Source organism: Xiphias gladius, chromosome 24 (genome assembly GCF_016859285.1).
Source record: "Xiphias gladius isolate SHS-SW01 ecotype Sanya breed wild chromosome 24, ASM1685928v1, whole genome shotgun sequence".
Lineage (NCBI taxonomy): Eukaryota > Metazoa > Chordata > Actinopteri > Istiophoriformes > Xiphiidae > Xiphias > Xiphias gladius.
The window spans coordinates 6,540,700-6,556,150 of record NC_053423.1 but is presented as its reverse complement, the minus strand read 5'-3'; the positions used below and the strand labels follow the sequence as shown (position 1 = coordinate 6,556,150).

Sequence of the window (15,451 nt, the reverse complement as noted above, 5' to 3'; positions counted from 1 at the left end):
ATACCTATACATATCACAATGGACCCATGCAAAGTCATTATCAGCTGTCATCCCCATTCCTCAAAAATATACTGATATAGAATGCCATAGGTTATTTATCAACTCTACCACTATACAAAACACCACCACCGTCACTACACTATCACTGTTAACACCACCAAACCAATTAGTTATTGCCCAGTTCCTGCTTCTTAACTCCAAATGCATTTAACAAGGAATGCTGGGCAGTGTACAGCAACGTCTCACAGTGTTTGTTCACACTGTTCTCTATCTCTCTGTGACAACTGTGTTTGGCCAGGGATACTCAGTGACTGTGGGCAGGGTAATATAACACCATGCAAAATCCCTACCACATACGACTGGCAGGGGGGTGGCACAGGGCCCAGCTAACAAGCAGCAACCCGTTTACAATGGGCTTCAATGGAGTCAGAAAATCGCAACTAAAAACATACTGTCTTATGAAATTTCCATGACATGTCTGTCACTCTACTTTAAACATCTGCAATCCCCTGAATTCATTTAAATATAAAAATAAGTTTGGTTTGCTGCTGCTGCCGGCTCTTCCCCCTAACACCCCAGTTATGCCTTGTTTAATAGTTAAATCACTTCATAATTCAAATGTATTGTTATTAATAACACAGCACACAACGAACATTGGATCTCTAACTATACCACCCTCGAAACCTGGATTTTTTTTTTTTTTTTAGATCTTTAAACATATCATCTAAAAAAAACCCCATCCCATTTCCAATATTCCATTCAGAGCTCTTCCTAAGATTAGATAATTCTGTTCTCTATATTTGTACACTTCTTCCCACATCAACCCTTCCCGCACCAAAATTTGTCCCACCTCAAAAAATTTTTGATAAATGGGGAAGGGGGGGAAAAAAAAACAAAAAACCCCAACCACTTCTTAGCTTGGGCTTCAGACTCAGGGCAGTAGACAGCCCTTGACCCTCGGTGGACATTTGTGGCTCTGAACCCCCCATATTGGTAGGGTTCTTTTCCCCATCAGCAGATATGTGGAAACCAGCCCTAAGCCTAATGTTCAGAGAGCCTCTTAGAAGCAAACCAATCGCTCTTCATTAAAGAAAACAAAAAAAACCAAAAAAAATCTCAAGCATTAATAAGGAGCAGATAAATAAGGGCTGGGGGAAAATAACTAATCATAAACTAAAAAGGGATAATGTTACCAGTACTTTTTGAATTGCACTAAGTCAGACTGACATCAATAGCTGGGCATATTTCACCTCATGCACCCCAGTCTGTAGACTTTGCATTAGGGTGCATGGGTAGTCCTGAAAATAGGAATGTCCCATTGGAAAAAAAAAGAAAGATATTGATATAAAGATATTAACCAAGAAGCCATCGTTACTGCCAATGAGAGAATCTAAGAGCTATCACATGGCAGGAAGATGTCTGTGTGTGCGTATTAAGCCAGGGCAGACTCTCACTTTGGGCTATGAGGTGATCGCTTCCTCTTTTACATGTAATGGAGTTTGTGTGGCATTCTCCCATACTGGTCAGGAAACACATGAGTCTACCCTGCAAGAAGTCAGTCCACTGCTTGGGGAGTATAGAGAGACGAGAGCATTTTTAGGCTTCCTCCAAGGGGCAGGGGTTTGTGTGTGTTTATGGTGATTGTAGAGGTTGGGGTGTGTGTGTGTGTGTGTGTGTGGGGGGGGGTGACGGATTTGGGAAGAGGGCTTGGAAGTACAACTCAGGAATCTATGGGCCCTCCATGAGACAGAAAGGTACGGAGGGGGTAAATGGTGTACTTTAGAGGAGAGGGATGCTGATTTATAGCTGGAAGCCCTCCATGGGGGCCTCCTGCTGGGGGAAAAGGAACTGCTGGTTGGCCTGGTCCACCTGAGGGGCTAGACTGCTGTCCTCGTCTTCCACCCCGAAGTAGTGCTCAATTAGGTCGAAGGCCTTCTGGTAGATCTCCTGGTTGTCGTGGCTCTGAAGGAACTCGATCTTGTCCAAACCTGGGAAATCAAATAATGTTAAATCAACGCATGTTTGCAAAGTTATCAGCAAGACATTTTGACCTTCATTCTAAAAAACAAAAACAAAAAACAAAAGAAAAAACTGCTCAAGACCAATCACTGCTGTCTTAGGTCTGGGTAGCCAATAAAAAAAGGATACAAGACATTTACTCAACTCAAGGTATGAAAATAGTATTGTTATTGTCACAAATTTTTTAAAAAGTTCATGTTATACTCGGCCCTGATACTGTTTATGTCCAATAAGATGCAATTTTTGTGTTTGTGTTTTTGTTGAATTTCTTCAACAAAAACACAACAACTACATTTGTCACTGGTAATGTATTATCCTTATGACTGTTAATTTCGTCAAAACTATGACAAAAAATGTTTAACAGCTGTTTTTAAAACCAAAAACGAGAGTGAAACAAAATGAAGTAAGCCATGATAACTCCCTCTGTGACAAAATGTATTACATTTTTCAACAACAAATAAAAACCCAACAATAATGTGAATGGACAAATTAACTAGTAACTGCGTAACTCGATTACTAGAACAGTAACCTCCGCCTCCCAAAAACATCTCCCGTTCAAAAGCTGATTCAGCTGCTTGACCTATTGCACAGCTGTTAATAAGAAGCATTTGGCATTCAGTAACATTCTCTCTCAGTAATGTTAACTGATGCTATCAGTTCTTGAAAGAAGCAGATTTATGCAATGAATTCAACTACAATCCGGTGAGAATTAGACAAGGAAGTGGCTACAAACTATGAAAAAAATGAAGGCTAGCACACTGGCATTTATATAAGGTAAGCCAACATAACATTATCAGCTGCTGTACAGAAGTAATGTTGACAATCCACCATCTAAATCTTCCTCTAAATGTTTACTACAGAAATATCACTGCATTACAAGACATTTTAGCTTCTCCTCTCAAGCCTAACCCTGACAATGAACAGCACTGTGGCGAATCCAGTTTCTGAGAGAGTCGCTGCTCTGCAGGATGCTGCAGTAATGCTAATGCTAATGCTAACGCTGGGTGAGCAGGAGCAACAGAGGGAGCGGTTCTGTTCAAACGGCCGGAGTTTGGAAATGATAACTGGATTTACCAATGAGAGTCAGTCTGTTGTATTACTGCAGAGTAGTGTCACATGGAAACTGTGTGTGTGAGAAAGTAGACAATGCTCTAAACTCACAACAGACGAGAACAATACCTGCAACTAAGGTAACTATACAAGGTAAAGAGTGCGATAGCTGTTGCCTCAATCAGCATTAAAATTAAATATCCTAATGAAAACTACACTGACATGTCCTTAGTTTTTGTCGACTAAATAACTAAACTAAACAAAAATCACGTCTAAAATTTAACTAAATTAATACACATTTTCATCACACATTTCAGTCTAAATCAAAACCAGGAGCCAAATTTAACACCAATTCTCAATGGGGTTTTTTTTAAAATATATCACTGTGACTTGGTTTCAATACAGGTTTAATGCTCTCTGACAAAACTGAATATAATGCATGTACACAGCATATCCACCATCAGAGGCTTAATTTCCAACAATGTTGTATTATATACAGTATATCAAAGCCACATATGAATCTTCAGCATGCATGTGTTTGCATGTGTTTTTCTTTTACAGTACCATAGGCTTCTTCAATGAGGCTGCAGTAAGGGTTGACTCCAGTGCCATTGTTCTCCTGCTTTGCCTCCTGCTCCCCCAGCCTCAGGATGTTCTCCAGCCCATTGAGAGCTACCTGAACGATCTTCGAGTCCATCACCGTCAGCAGATCACACAGTGGCTTAATGCAGCCCAGGTTCACCAGATATCTATATGCGAACAGATACACAAACAACATGGAAATTTAAAGATGTGTAAGGATGTAAGAACACATTTTCAGATTTTTCAGATGTTTCATTTCAATCTCACGACTTGATTTTAAATTACAGTGTTCTTTGTGTAGAGTTGATTATGCTACACAGGTTTATTTAGGTACCAATAAACCTGTGTACAGGTTTATTGGTACCTGTACACAGTAGTTACTGTAAGTCTGACCTGATCTGCTCTGGTGTTCCTCCAGACGTGGCATTGGTGATGGCCCAGGCCGCCTCTTTCCTGGTTCTGAACTCGGCTTTCTGTAGAATGTCGATCAGCACTGGGAAGATGTTGGCATCAATTACCGTCTGGGGGGCAGGATAAGATATGAAGTGAGGGGCATTATCATAAAGCATTGTTTGAACGTTTTTACCTGATCGAGCTTCACAGAAGCAAACCTTAGGAGGACCTGTTGGGGCCATGATAGATGAATATATGGACCTATCAGTCTCTATGTACTGTATCTATCTGAAAAACCACTCTCAAATCAAACGTGATCTGTGTGGTCTTGTATAGATAAATGTTTGGAATATAAACAGAATAAAAAAAAACTGACTGAACTGGAACCATGTTTTTTAATCCAGTCTATTTTTCATAAGTACAATAACATACATAAATTAACCCGCTGACTTATATACAGAAAAATTACAGTTTGGACACAACAACAAGGCTCAACGAGAACCAAGCAGTTGTTTCATGTAGAACAAAATGTATGTTTTTTTAAAAATCAGGATATCCCAACCAAACCAAGCAAATTTACTAATTTACACTCATGAGTAAATTTGGGTTTTCTGCAGGTTTTTCCCATTTCAGTTCTAAGCTTTGTGTGTATGCATCACCTGTATCTGTGCTCTGTTTCCTGCTGTGATGTTCGAGATGGTCCAGCATGCCTCTTTGCGAATCGACTCTTTAGCACTGCTGAGAAGGTGCAGCAGACAGGGCAGGGCTGAGCAGTTCAACACCACCTATACACAGCGACACAGTGGGTAAAAACCTTACAAGCAGTTTATAAAAATGGCCTTTTCATTAGTTTAATAGTTTTTGTCCTAGTAAGTTGTGGCCCTGTTCTCTGCCATAGACACTAGCAGACAGGCATGAAAGGAACTAAAGTTAAATATACTCTCACCTGTGTTTGGATATCATCTCCAGTGACAATGTTTCCTACAGCCCTCAAGGCAGGGGAGGCCACCTTATAGTCAGTGTGCCTGCAGAAAGGGACGATAAAGAAAGAATTTTAAGTATTTACAGGCCATATTTATTGTGACAAAGATAACAGAAAATAGCTGGACTTACATGAGCAGTTCTACAAGGCGCCTGCAGACGCCAGAGTCGATGACAGCCTGGATCTTGTCATTGGGGCCGTCTGAGAGGTAGGACAGCGCCCAGCAGGCGTCTGCCAGCAAGTCTGGGTCACTGCTAAATAAAAGCCTGGACAGTACTGGCAGACAGGGTGACACCTAGACAGCACAGTCTAAATGTTTATTTATGATCAGAAACAAAATGAATTCAACAACACCTACGAATCACACAGAAAACTCAAGTATGGACTTTTCATCAGATTGGCAGTTGAGGGGAAAAGCAGCTTGGCTTGGGAACATCTGATTTACTCAAGGTCACCAAAATGTAAACAGGGAGCAAGAAGTTTTAGAGCATTATTCCATAACACAAGTTTCACGCACTTCTGTACACCGAAGTTTGGCATTCAGACAAGAAAATCTTGTACAATCTTGCATGTACATACTGTTTCAGAAACTAACAGCGCTGGGTATGAGAGAGTAGGGGTATTGAAATATGTAGAAATTGAACCTGTATAGTTATTTTAAAAAAATAAAAGATTCACAATGCAGCTGTGACCTCAGATGAACCAGCATTTACTGTTGGAAAAATGGATAAATACAGTTATAATAACCTGACTGGCTGTGTTATATCATGAGTAAGTAGCAGTGACTTCCATCCACGTCAACCAGAAAGTCTGCCGCTCTAAACCTCGGGGACTATTTTAACAGAGTGTAGGTGTTTGAATTATTTTTTCATTGTAGAAACCACGCTAAGAAGTTTTAATACTTTTCCTGCACTGTCTGCAACATTTGATCTCCACTGTAGTGATGTAAGAAATATTGTCACAGTGACTCAGCTGAACTGAGACGGCAAATAAATTTATATCTTTAGCAATGGTAACTATAAAACTTCGGTTGAAGACCCAGGTATTGCATGAATGGCAATAACCATGAGTTAACTCATGACAAATTCTTACAATGTTTCTTTTGTTTACATTATGAGGCAAAGTGGTACCTTTTCAAAAGCAGGTGGAGGGTTTTTTCCTCTGCAGAGATTAGACAGGGCCCAAACTGCATTCCTAGTCATGGTCAATCTAGTGGATTTGGTGAGAAGCCTGAAATGACAAGGAAAATCCAAGCTCAGTACATGAGATCATATCACAAATATATTGTGGGTACAAAAGCTGAGGGCTCACAATAAGTAACATCTCTAAACAGGCAAAGAAAAGAATGAACTCACATTAATAGTGGTGGAAGGATGTTGCAGTTCAGCACGTAGTCCCTGCATACTGCACTATCACCTGCAATATTACCTAAAGCCCACACAGCCTGCAGAAAAAAAAAAAAAAAAAAAAAAACACATAAAAATTTTGGACAGTGGATACATGAGTATGGAAAAATTGCAAGGGAAACAGACTCGATATTACATATTATACCAGTTGCACTGTGTGTTACCTGTTCTTGGACATCCTCAAAGTCTGAATTAAGTAGTTCTATGAAGATTGGCACTGCCCCTGCCTCAATCACCGTCTTCGTCTGTATGGATGTCCCTGATGCTATGTTGGTCAGTGCCCAAGCGGCTTCAAACTGTAATGAACAGAATGCATTGAGAAAAGTAGAAATAAATGATAACATAATAACCTTTTGTTTTACCACAGAGCCTTAACATGTTTTTAAAAAAAAAATGAAAGTACACTTATGGATCCAGATTTTGGAACATTGGGTCATCTCAACAAATGATCATTCACATTTCAATCATTCTACATTAGTGAACCATGCAGGCATTGGAGATAAGAGCGTACACTCGACTGTTTTCCGCAGAGTGGCAAAAATGACAGCCAATCAGGAGCCTATTTAATGCGGAGCTACTGCATCGCTTTGAGCTGCTTACCATTAGATAAATGTATATGGTGGCCTGCATCAGCAAAAACTAACATAGTATGCTGTGTATCACCTAATGGAGCCTAACCTAAGGACAGCACCTTGCATAGCATGTGACACTTCCTGATTATTAGTGAGATACTAACTTTACTAACATTTATCACTTCACATCTGTTCTGTTTTATATGAACACATCTCATACACAGAAGGTGTTGTAACTGTGCAAGTGAATGTTTTTACAATCTGACCTGTAATGTGCAGTTGACACTCTTCTTCAAGAACTCCACAAACCTCTCCACTACTCCAGGTGTGTTTATAACTTCATCAATTGGTGGGTTGGGCTCTGAAATGAACAAAAATAAAACTGGATCTAAGCATTTTCGTTTGGTCTGTGGTGTTCTCATGGTGATCTCAGTGATATGGTGTCACTATACACCGATCAGCCACAACATTAAAACCAGTTACCGCTCTTAATGTTGTGGCTGAATTGTGTGTATATCCAGTGTATATACACACACACACACACACACACACACACACACACACACACACACACACACACACACACACACACACACACACACAACATTGGAACTGGTTTTAATGTTGTGGCTGATTTAAGTGCAGTATGTACCTTTGGAGAGTAGTTTTCTGAACTTTTGTGTTGTGGCGAGCTGAAGCTCTGGATCCTCTGAGAAAAGCATCTCAACCATGTCTCTGGTAATGACTCCTTCCTGCAACACCACATGAACAGACACACTAAACACTTGATCCACTCAGCACAGACTCTACCAAAGAAGCTAGAAATCAATAAGTAACAAAACTGAAATGCAATGTTAAGTAAACCTCCGGTGGGTCCTGTGTGGGCCTCTCTTTTTATCTAGGTTGTGAATGTCTATGAGAGTGGTATTAGGAAAATACACACTTACTGTTACTGGAGAGCTTAGGTAGGAGTCCACCAGTGGACTCTCAAACATGGCTTCCTCTTCATTGAGAATGTCCACGTTCCTCCTCTTGAAAAGCTGTTATTAAAAAATTGTCCCACAGAAACACAGTCAAGCTATTGATTATTTTCATGTACATAGACTACATGCTGATGTAATCTCAAACAGAGAGATAAATGGTCTGATGAATGGGCCAGGTTTGGTGTAATACCTGTTGTTCTCGTTTCTGTTTCCTGAGTTGGATGCCCTCCTCCTCTCTCCTGCGCCTCATCTCTTCTGGGTTCAGTGCTTTGTTCTTGTAGCGGTTCATCCTGTAGTTATCCTTGGCCGGACTGGCTGACGGCTCTGATGGGCCAAAGATACAGGTATACATCATGATTAAAGACAGATATAGGAAACAAAGTTGTGCAGAATTTGCTTCAACCAATTCGAAATTAATGAGAACACCATGTGTGAGGAAGAGTAAGTGAGCATGCAAGGGAAAAGGTTTGTTTCCTCTTACATCTCTAGTAACAGGTCACGATGATGAAACAGCATGTATACAGGTCTATATATAAAAAGGCCTTGTATAAACAAGTTCATAGAAACTAGACAACGCAGCCTAAAAATACACACATACGCACACACACATGCAAACACACAGCTATGCTATTCATCAACCAGTCAGCTGGGGGGCAGAACAAACGTATTTATTCAGTAGAGTTAAATCGCAGAGTTAGCATAAACTGGTGCCCACACAGGACAAACTGCCCATTCTCAGCATTTGTGCAGTCATGCCACCAGAACAGGGCACTGGGCAGATCCCTGAGTCACACGGGGGCTACAGGGGAGAGAAAGAGAGGTGGGAACAACATTTCAAAACCTGCCACCAGCGCAAAATGGTGCCAGGCTCCTGTGCCAAGAGCCCCAATCGTAACAGCGGGGGTTTCCGAGGTTAAATATCGGAACAAGTGGCGCAAATTGAGGTCATGTTATGGCTTGTGGGCATTAGCACAACCAGCCTCAAAAAAAGCTTGTGCATGTGTGTAATGTGTCCAGATGGTAAAGCCACAGGGCGTGCATGGCACACAAGCACAGGCTGCAGCTGGATGCTCCTGTTTCTGTTCTGTCTTAGCTAGATTAGCTGCTGTATGTGAACTGCACTTTTTGCTGCACTGTTTGCTATTTAGGGCTGGATGACACAGAAATAGCCCTGCTGAGAACAGGAAGGAAGCAGAATGGTGGAAGGTGTTTCACAGTTTGTTGACTCAAAAATCAGGAAAAAAAAAAACCCTACTTACAAATAGTGGTTATGTAGCCACACTGAAGTTTTTTTTTTTTTGCTGAGGTTAACCGATACAATGGGTGTGGAAGTGAAAGCCTCTGCTGTAGGGTGGTGGCAGAAATCTCAAAAGCAGTTCCTGTGCAAATGAATCTGAAACTATATGCACAGCTAGTTAGTATGAGTTCTTGTATGCTGCAATTTAGTCTGATTAAGTTAAGCACAGCAGCCTACTTTAGTGACAAGTCATACACCAAGAGTGGTTCAACTAAAAGACACTTTTCCAATACTAAAAACTAATAAAGCCTGAGGGAGAGAGTAAAACGACTCCTGTTACAATAATACAATATACTGACCAGAGATTTGAGGTGCGTGTAATATTTCCGTTTGACAAGTACAATGAAGCAGGACCTGCCCTTTTCATTCTCCTTTTTAGATATGTATCTTGCCAGTAATGTTACTGTTACTTAAAGATGTTGCGGGAAATAAAACAAGCATAATCATGTCCGGGAATAGTCTGGAAAACACGGGCACCCCTGGTGTCACATGTACACGCTGGCTTATGAGTGTGCTGTCAGGTGTAGCAGTATCATTGCTCGCTGATGTTAGCCAGCTGTCAAAACCATTTCATTTTTTCCCCTTTCATATGGAATTTACAAGCTCATTTCCACGTTACTGTCAAACTATTTAACATAAGAATAATAACGAATTTAATATAATTCTATTAATGCTTTTTAATACTATACTGTAATAGTACAGGTTTGGAAAACAAGGCTGAATGACAAAGCTAACATAGCTAAGCGAACCCATAGCACTAGCCGCTGCGCGCATATAAATTGTGCCTAATTAATATAATTATTAAATTGAGTCATCTAACCTTTTCATTAATCGACGAAAGACTCTTGCCAAGCCACAACTGAACACAAAGCTTCGTTTGAAATCTCCTCTCAACAGCACTAGCGTATCATTTGCACCTCAACAGCTTGCTAACGTAACCGCTAGCAACACCTGTGTTCTAAAGGAAAACAGGAGTCAGGGTGACTGGCAAATCTAACGTCGCAGTTGCCGATAAGCAAACCAGTATCTTGACATAACTGATAATAACTAACTCTAAGCTATACGTGTGTCCCCCCGCCTATGTACCTAAGAATAGGTGGTATAGCGCCACGCTAACTTAGTTCGCTATTAGCCAAGTTTCCCTAAGTTGGCTAACAAATGGCACTGGTTGTTTTCTCGGATTGAATTTATGATAGTACACCTTGTATAATATCTGATAACAGATTCAAAATTGTCCCGAGGCTATACTGTTTGGTGACAGTTTAATATACAGCAAGTGAACTAGCGTAAAATAGCAACTCATCTTGCACTACTACGTCGCAACGAGCTACCTAGCTAATGAGTTAGCTGAGTAGCTACACAACATTGAGAGGATGGGGATTTCATAATCATTACTCCCGACGACATAGCTCAATCTTTTAACACCTCAAGGCATATCCGTACTCTCGAGTTGCCGAACAGCTTACCCATTGTATCCAACGTCGTTTGAGCGTATCAAGTCGTGAAGATATAAATCAGTTTTATATCCTTTCTGTCGTCTAGCTTTCCAGAATTTGCTCCTGTAAGCAATATGTCTGCCGGAGACGGAAACGTTAAAATATAATGGTGACGTCCTGCCACCAGAGGCCGCACCAGCCTCATAAAACACTTTCCTCACATTTATCCACCTTCACTAAAGAATACAATATAGCCTTCATAAAATACCAACTATATACATCAATAATCAGTTTAGGACTGGATTTCTTTATTACTTAGACACATTTTGACACATAGGTCAAAATTGCAAAGCTCATTTATTCATCAATAAAGTACCTTACCAGTTATTAGGAGAGTGCAGGAGGACACATAATTTTACATTACAGTGTTCTCCAAAGTCATTGTTTGTCAGCTGTCTGTCCATTCTGTCTACCCTCCGGCATGGTTCAGGTACCTCGCTCCCTTGGATCTGCATATCTCCCTCTGGTTTTTAAATCCCGTGTGTGTGTGTGTGTGTGTGTGTGTGTGTGTGTGTGTGTGTGTGTGTGTGTGTGTGTGTGTGGGCAGCCAAGGATCCCCAGTGTTTTTCTCAAATTTAATGTTACAGAGCAATACAAGTGAGGTGCATCTGGGCTCAATTTGCTGGGAGCAGGTAGTGGAAAATTACTGCACTATATCGCGATGCAGCATTGTCCTCTGACATGGACCCCCAAGGGGGCCTGGGGAAAGGCACCAGAAAAAAACTTTAGGGGGCAGTGTTGTACAAATAATGTGGAAGTAATGGGCCATGCGCTCCTGTCAGGCTGGCTTTTTCCCCTGTTAGAAAGAGTGTGGGAGGTCAAGTCAACTGTAGCACGACTGAGGTACTTTCCCATGATTGCAATTTCTTAGCAGACGAGAATGAATATTGCTCATAGATCCATGCGCTCACAGAGTAGCCACAGGCTCTGGATTGAGCTTCACTCGGCCAGGTCATAAGGGCTGAGAATTCACATCCTTCAGCAGGTGTGCTGGTAGAGAGGTGAATCAGAAGACCGTTTGCTGGATAGCGGCTCTCCATTGGTATCAAATGACACAAACACACAGCACCCATTTGTGCCACAGAGGCAGCATTCAAATGCTCTCAGATCCAGTCTGCAAGGCTGTAGCTGGGACTCATTGTGTCTGATTTCACATGGCCTCCTTTGTGAGTTTTTTTACCTTCCTCATTTCTAGGCCTGCTGAAGCACATCATACAGCAGCCTACACTTTGCAGATCAGCAAAGGCTATCCATTAGTCAATGCCACAGAGTAAAGACTGCCTCTGTAATGGAATCATAAGAGCAAAGCAAGGCATATAACCAAGGGGTTTTAAAGTGAAGTACACAGGACATGGTCACTAGTGTAAATATAATGAACCCTGCAATCACTGCCCCCTTTTCCTTTCCAAATTCAAACTGCTGTAACTAAAAGAGCAAAAGGATCCAAATTAACGAACAGGAACCCCTCTCCTGTCCACCTCATTAGTGGCTACTGCCCATCAAGGCAAGAGTCAGCAACACTGAGAAACCACAGTGCTTTTTCAACAAGCAAATTAACAATGCTGCTAAACCAAAATGAGAGCAACAACTAGATGTTGATTAAGTGCAATTTCATCAAAATGAGTTTTTAGTCGAGTCGGAAGAGAAGATACAGCATTCGTTAATTGTATTTTGTCCGCAGAGGCTGTTTTGGTGCCCTGGTTTTGAAGCAGCTAAAAGAACTCCTGTATTTCTGTATGCTAAATGCTTTTTGGACTGTTGATCCTTTTCATTTGTAGGGAGATTGTACTTTATCCAGCAAATAGGCTTCATAGACAAATGTCTGCCCTGTTTTGCATCATGTCCCTGGCAGTCTATCCACGATAAAACATCAAACAGGATTCAGCTCTCTGTAGGTAGATACCACAACAAGAGAAAGTCCTTTGCACATTTAGATAAAAATAATATGTACCACATAAAGAGGCTAATAACATCAAAGAACATCTTTGCAGAGTAAAAACTCAATTATGAAGTGTCAAAAGCAGTTTAGTTTGTGCTTATTTGATTGCAAAAATATACCCAGTTTAAACTGCTCCTTAATTCAATTACACCCAATATGATAATAAGGCTAGTTTGCTGAAATGTGGGAATGTGGTTGGGCCGGCTGTGGGAGAGAGAACATCTGCAAGGCACTGTGTTGAATGCTTTGTGTGAGAGTAATAAAGAGTGAGTGAGATAACGCCATGGGGAGGATAGTGTGTGGAAGAGAGCAGTGTGTCAGTGCATGTGGGGTGTGAATGGAAAAAAGGAGATATGTCTTCATAATATAGTGTTGAAAATCCATTCAGCACTGTCCATTCCGTACTTTTTTTAATCTCATGACTCTCTCTCTCCATCTCTCTGTCTCCCTCTCGCTGCCTGACATCTACCAGGTGGTGGGGCTGATATGTAAGATGCTGAGTAGGTGGTTTTGGGATATTCTTGTGGATCATTCGATCATTCCTTGTGTGTGAGAGGGAGATTTGTGGGAACCATTTGACTACTAATAAATGATTTTACCTCGCAGGATAAAAGACTCGGAGAGACAAATCTCTAGCCGTGGATTGAAAGCAGGGACTAAAAATGACAATGTCTTTGAGCAAAAATGGCAAACACTTTTCATTCGAGAAGAGCGGAGCTGTGTGGGATCTCACTTTACATCTAACTCTCTAACTGGGGTGTCCTGGTGTGATAATCCTTCTTAAACTACCGTCTAATCAGACCTCTGAGGATATCATGGCGGTTTTCTCAAGTGTTCACTATGCTTCAATCAAAGTGCTTGTCAGATCGTCAAACACACCGTTCTGACACTTTAATCTGGAGAAGGGCCTGCATCTGACAATTTCCGAAAATTGGCAATTTGACAGGCAAGGCCACTTCACGCAGCGATTGACCAGGTGTGTGGAGTAGACAAAAAAAGCACTTTTTTTGGAATGTTTCCACAACTACCATCGCTTTTCAGTCCCAGGGCAACAGTATAAATGCCTTTAAAGGACAGACTGTCCATTTTTACTATTCACCATTCCTCAATGGCAGAATTTTTCTCCCGACAGCCATTTGGAAAATGTATAAACACTTGTGCCTTGTCTTTTTGATCAATACTTTCTGTGAACTACTTTGATTCAAATGTACCAAACCTTTTACTGCACTTGAGTTAAGGGTTGAAATGAGACAAAGATCTGGTCAGGATGCTTTTACTTATTCTGGACTCTTTCTCTATTATCTTCTAATCACATTCACAAAGTACTTACTTTCTCTGAATTTTTGTATTGCATTTTTCTGTACATTACTTTGTGCCTTTTAATTTAAAACTCATTGTGTTTGCCTGTAATGAAATGTGTTATAAAAATAACATTGCCTTATCTTAATGCAGAGGTTGAATGTGTATAATTACATTTACTCAAGTATGGTTTACTCAGTTCAGATCAGTTCAGTTGTATTAGTCGTATGTTTGCTAACAGAGAGTTAACGGTACACTGAAATGTGTTGGAATGAGAAAACAGGTCAGTTCAGCAATAAGAGCACTAGTTGACATGTTGTTTCCTGGAGATACGTGAGTATTCCCATTTTATAAATTGCAGATATATTGTATTTTTTGCCCCCCAACATTTATTGGACAGTTTTAGCAACTAGTTATTTTACAGATCACAAATTTACATACAAAATCATCTCCTAATGAGTGTTTTTACAGTGTGATATTGATAATTTTTGACTGAACTGAATACTTCTTTATGTAAATATTTCCCATGCAGCGCTGTCCTTGTGAAAATTAGTGATGAATCTAGGGACCCAAAGCAGGTATAGACTCTATGGATCCAAAGATCCAACTTTTTCAACACCTCCACTCAGGGTTATAGGGAGGAAGTGTCATGGATATTGTTATAAAGCATTTCATTAATTGATATTTAATTGGACACATTAAAAGCTCTGTGTCTTGTAAGTGCAGTTAGTCACATTATGCCTGTCATTTGATAGTTTGACACTTGTGTTCCACCATTTGGTTCAGGGTACATACACATACCAAGTACCAATTCAGTACCGCTGCTCTCTTTTTCCTGCACTTAAAATCTGTATACGTCACTGCGTCAAACTCCTTTGGAATCATTTTTATGTAAGGTAACATGGGGTCAGGGATTCTATAGCACTAAAACTGAGTCAGCAGCCCGCCGTGACTGATGAATGTGATTGATAGCAGGATCACAGAATTTCATAATGACACTGATAAAGAATCTGTGACATCGATAGGTCAAGTCATACCAATATCCGATCCACTTAACAGTATTGGTGCCAATACTGATCCAGTTTATTGGATTTGTGCATCCCTAATACAGATCCACACCAATACTCTTTTAGGGGCCCAAAACCTCCACCAACACCCAGCCTCCTGTGCATCCCAGTCTGTGTGCCATGTTTGGATGCTGGATTGCTCATCAACCGAGACAAATTATCCTGTGAAATGGCATAGCAGTGTCACAGTTAGAGCTGAGGTGGCAGCATATAATGCAACCATCTGATGCCAAAGCGTGTGAGAGCGAGGTAGACACAGAGAGAGGGGGGAGAGACAGTCTCTGCATCAGCAAACACTTAGGGATGCCAGCAGAGTGGATGAAGCCATGAGATCAATACGTCACAACCATTGTAGACACACTGTAA

The 15,451-nt window shown here is 40.8% G+C and overlaps 1 protein-coding gene across 3 annotated transcripts; it reads right to left on the bottom strand.

Annotated features, from left to right (window-relative positions):
• Positions 1–906: 906 nt before the first annotated feature.
• kpna6 (karyopherin alpha 6 (importin alpha 7)) lies at positions 907–10,892 on the bottom strand. Of its 3 annotated transcripts, none has more exons than XM_040122357.1 (15): positions 10,751–10,892; positions 9,247–9,386; positions 8,178–8,311; positions 7,952–8,044; positions 7,657–7,756; positions 7,271–7,365; positions 6,597–6,728; positions 6,382–6,470; positions 6,157–6,256; positions 5,158–5,321; positions 4,991–5,069; positions 4,704–4,829; positions 4,045–4,172; positions 3,634–3,818; positions 907–1,988 (listed from the first exon to the last, which is right to left on the bottom strand). In XM_040122357.1, the coding sequence occupies exons 3-15, from the start codon at positions 8,274–8,276 to the stop codon at positions 1,801–1,803; spliced, it is 1,578 nt and encodes a 525-aa protein (XP_039978291.1). In that variant the 5' UTR covers positions 8,277–8,311; positions 9,247–9,386; positions 10,751–10,892; the 3' UTR covers positions 907–1,800. The 3 variants fall into 3 exon arrangements, with proteins under 3 accessions (XP_039978291.1, XP_039978292.1, XP_039978290.1); XM_040122358.1 differs by lacking the exon at positions 10,751–10,892 and adding an exon at positions 10,105–10,270; XM_040122356.1 differs by lacking the exon at positions 9,247–9,386.
• Positions 10,893–15,451: the final 4,559 nt, after the last annotated feature.

Bases quoted from the DNA above. Each gene is read 5' to 3' on its own strand.
- kpna6 (XM_040122356.1), bottom strand. The intron at 7,366-7,656 runs GTACATACTGCA...TGTTCATTTCAG, and splicing joins CAGAAAACTACTCTCCAAAG to AGCCCAACCCACCAATTGAT. The intron at 4,830-4,990 runs GTGAGAGTATAT...CGCTGTGTATAG, and splicing joins GAGATGATATCCAAACACAG to GTGGTGTTGAACTGCTCAGC.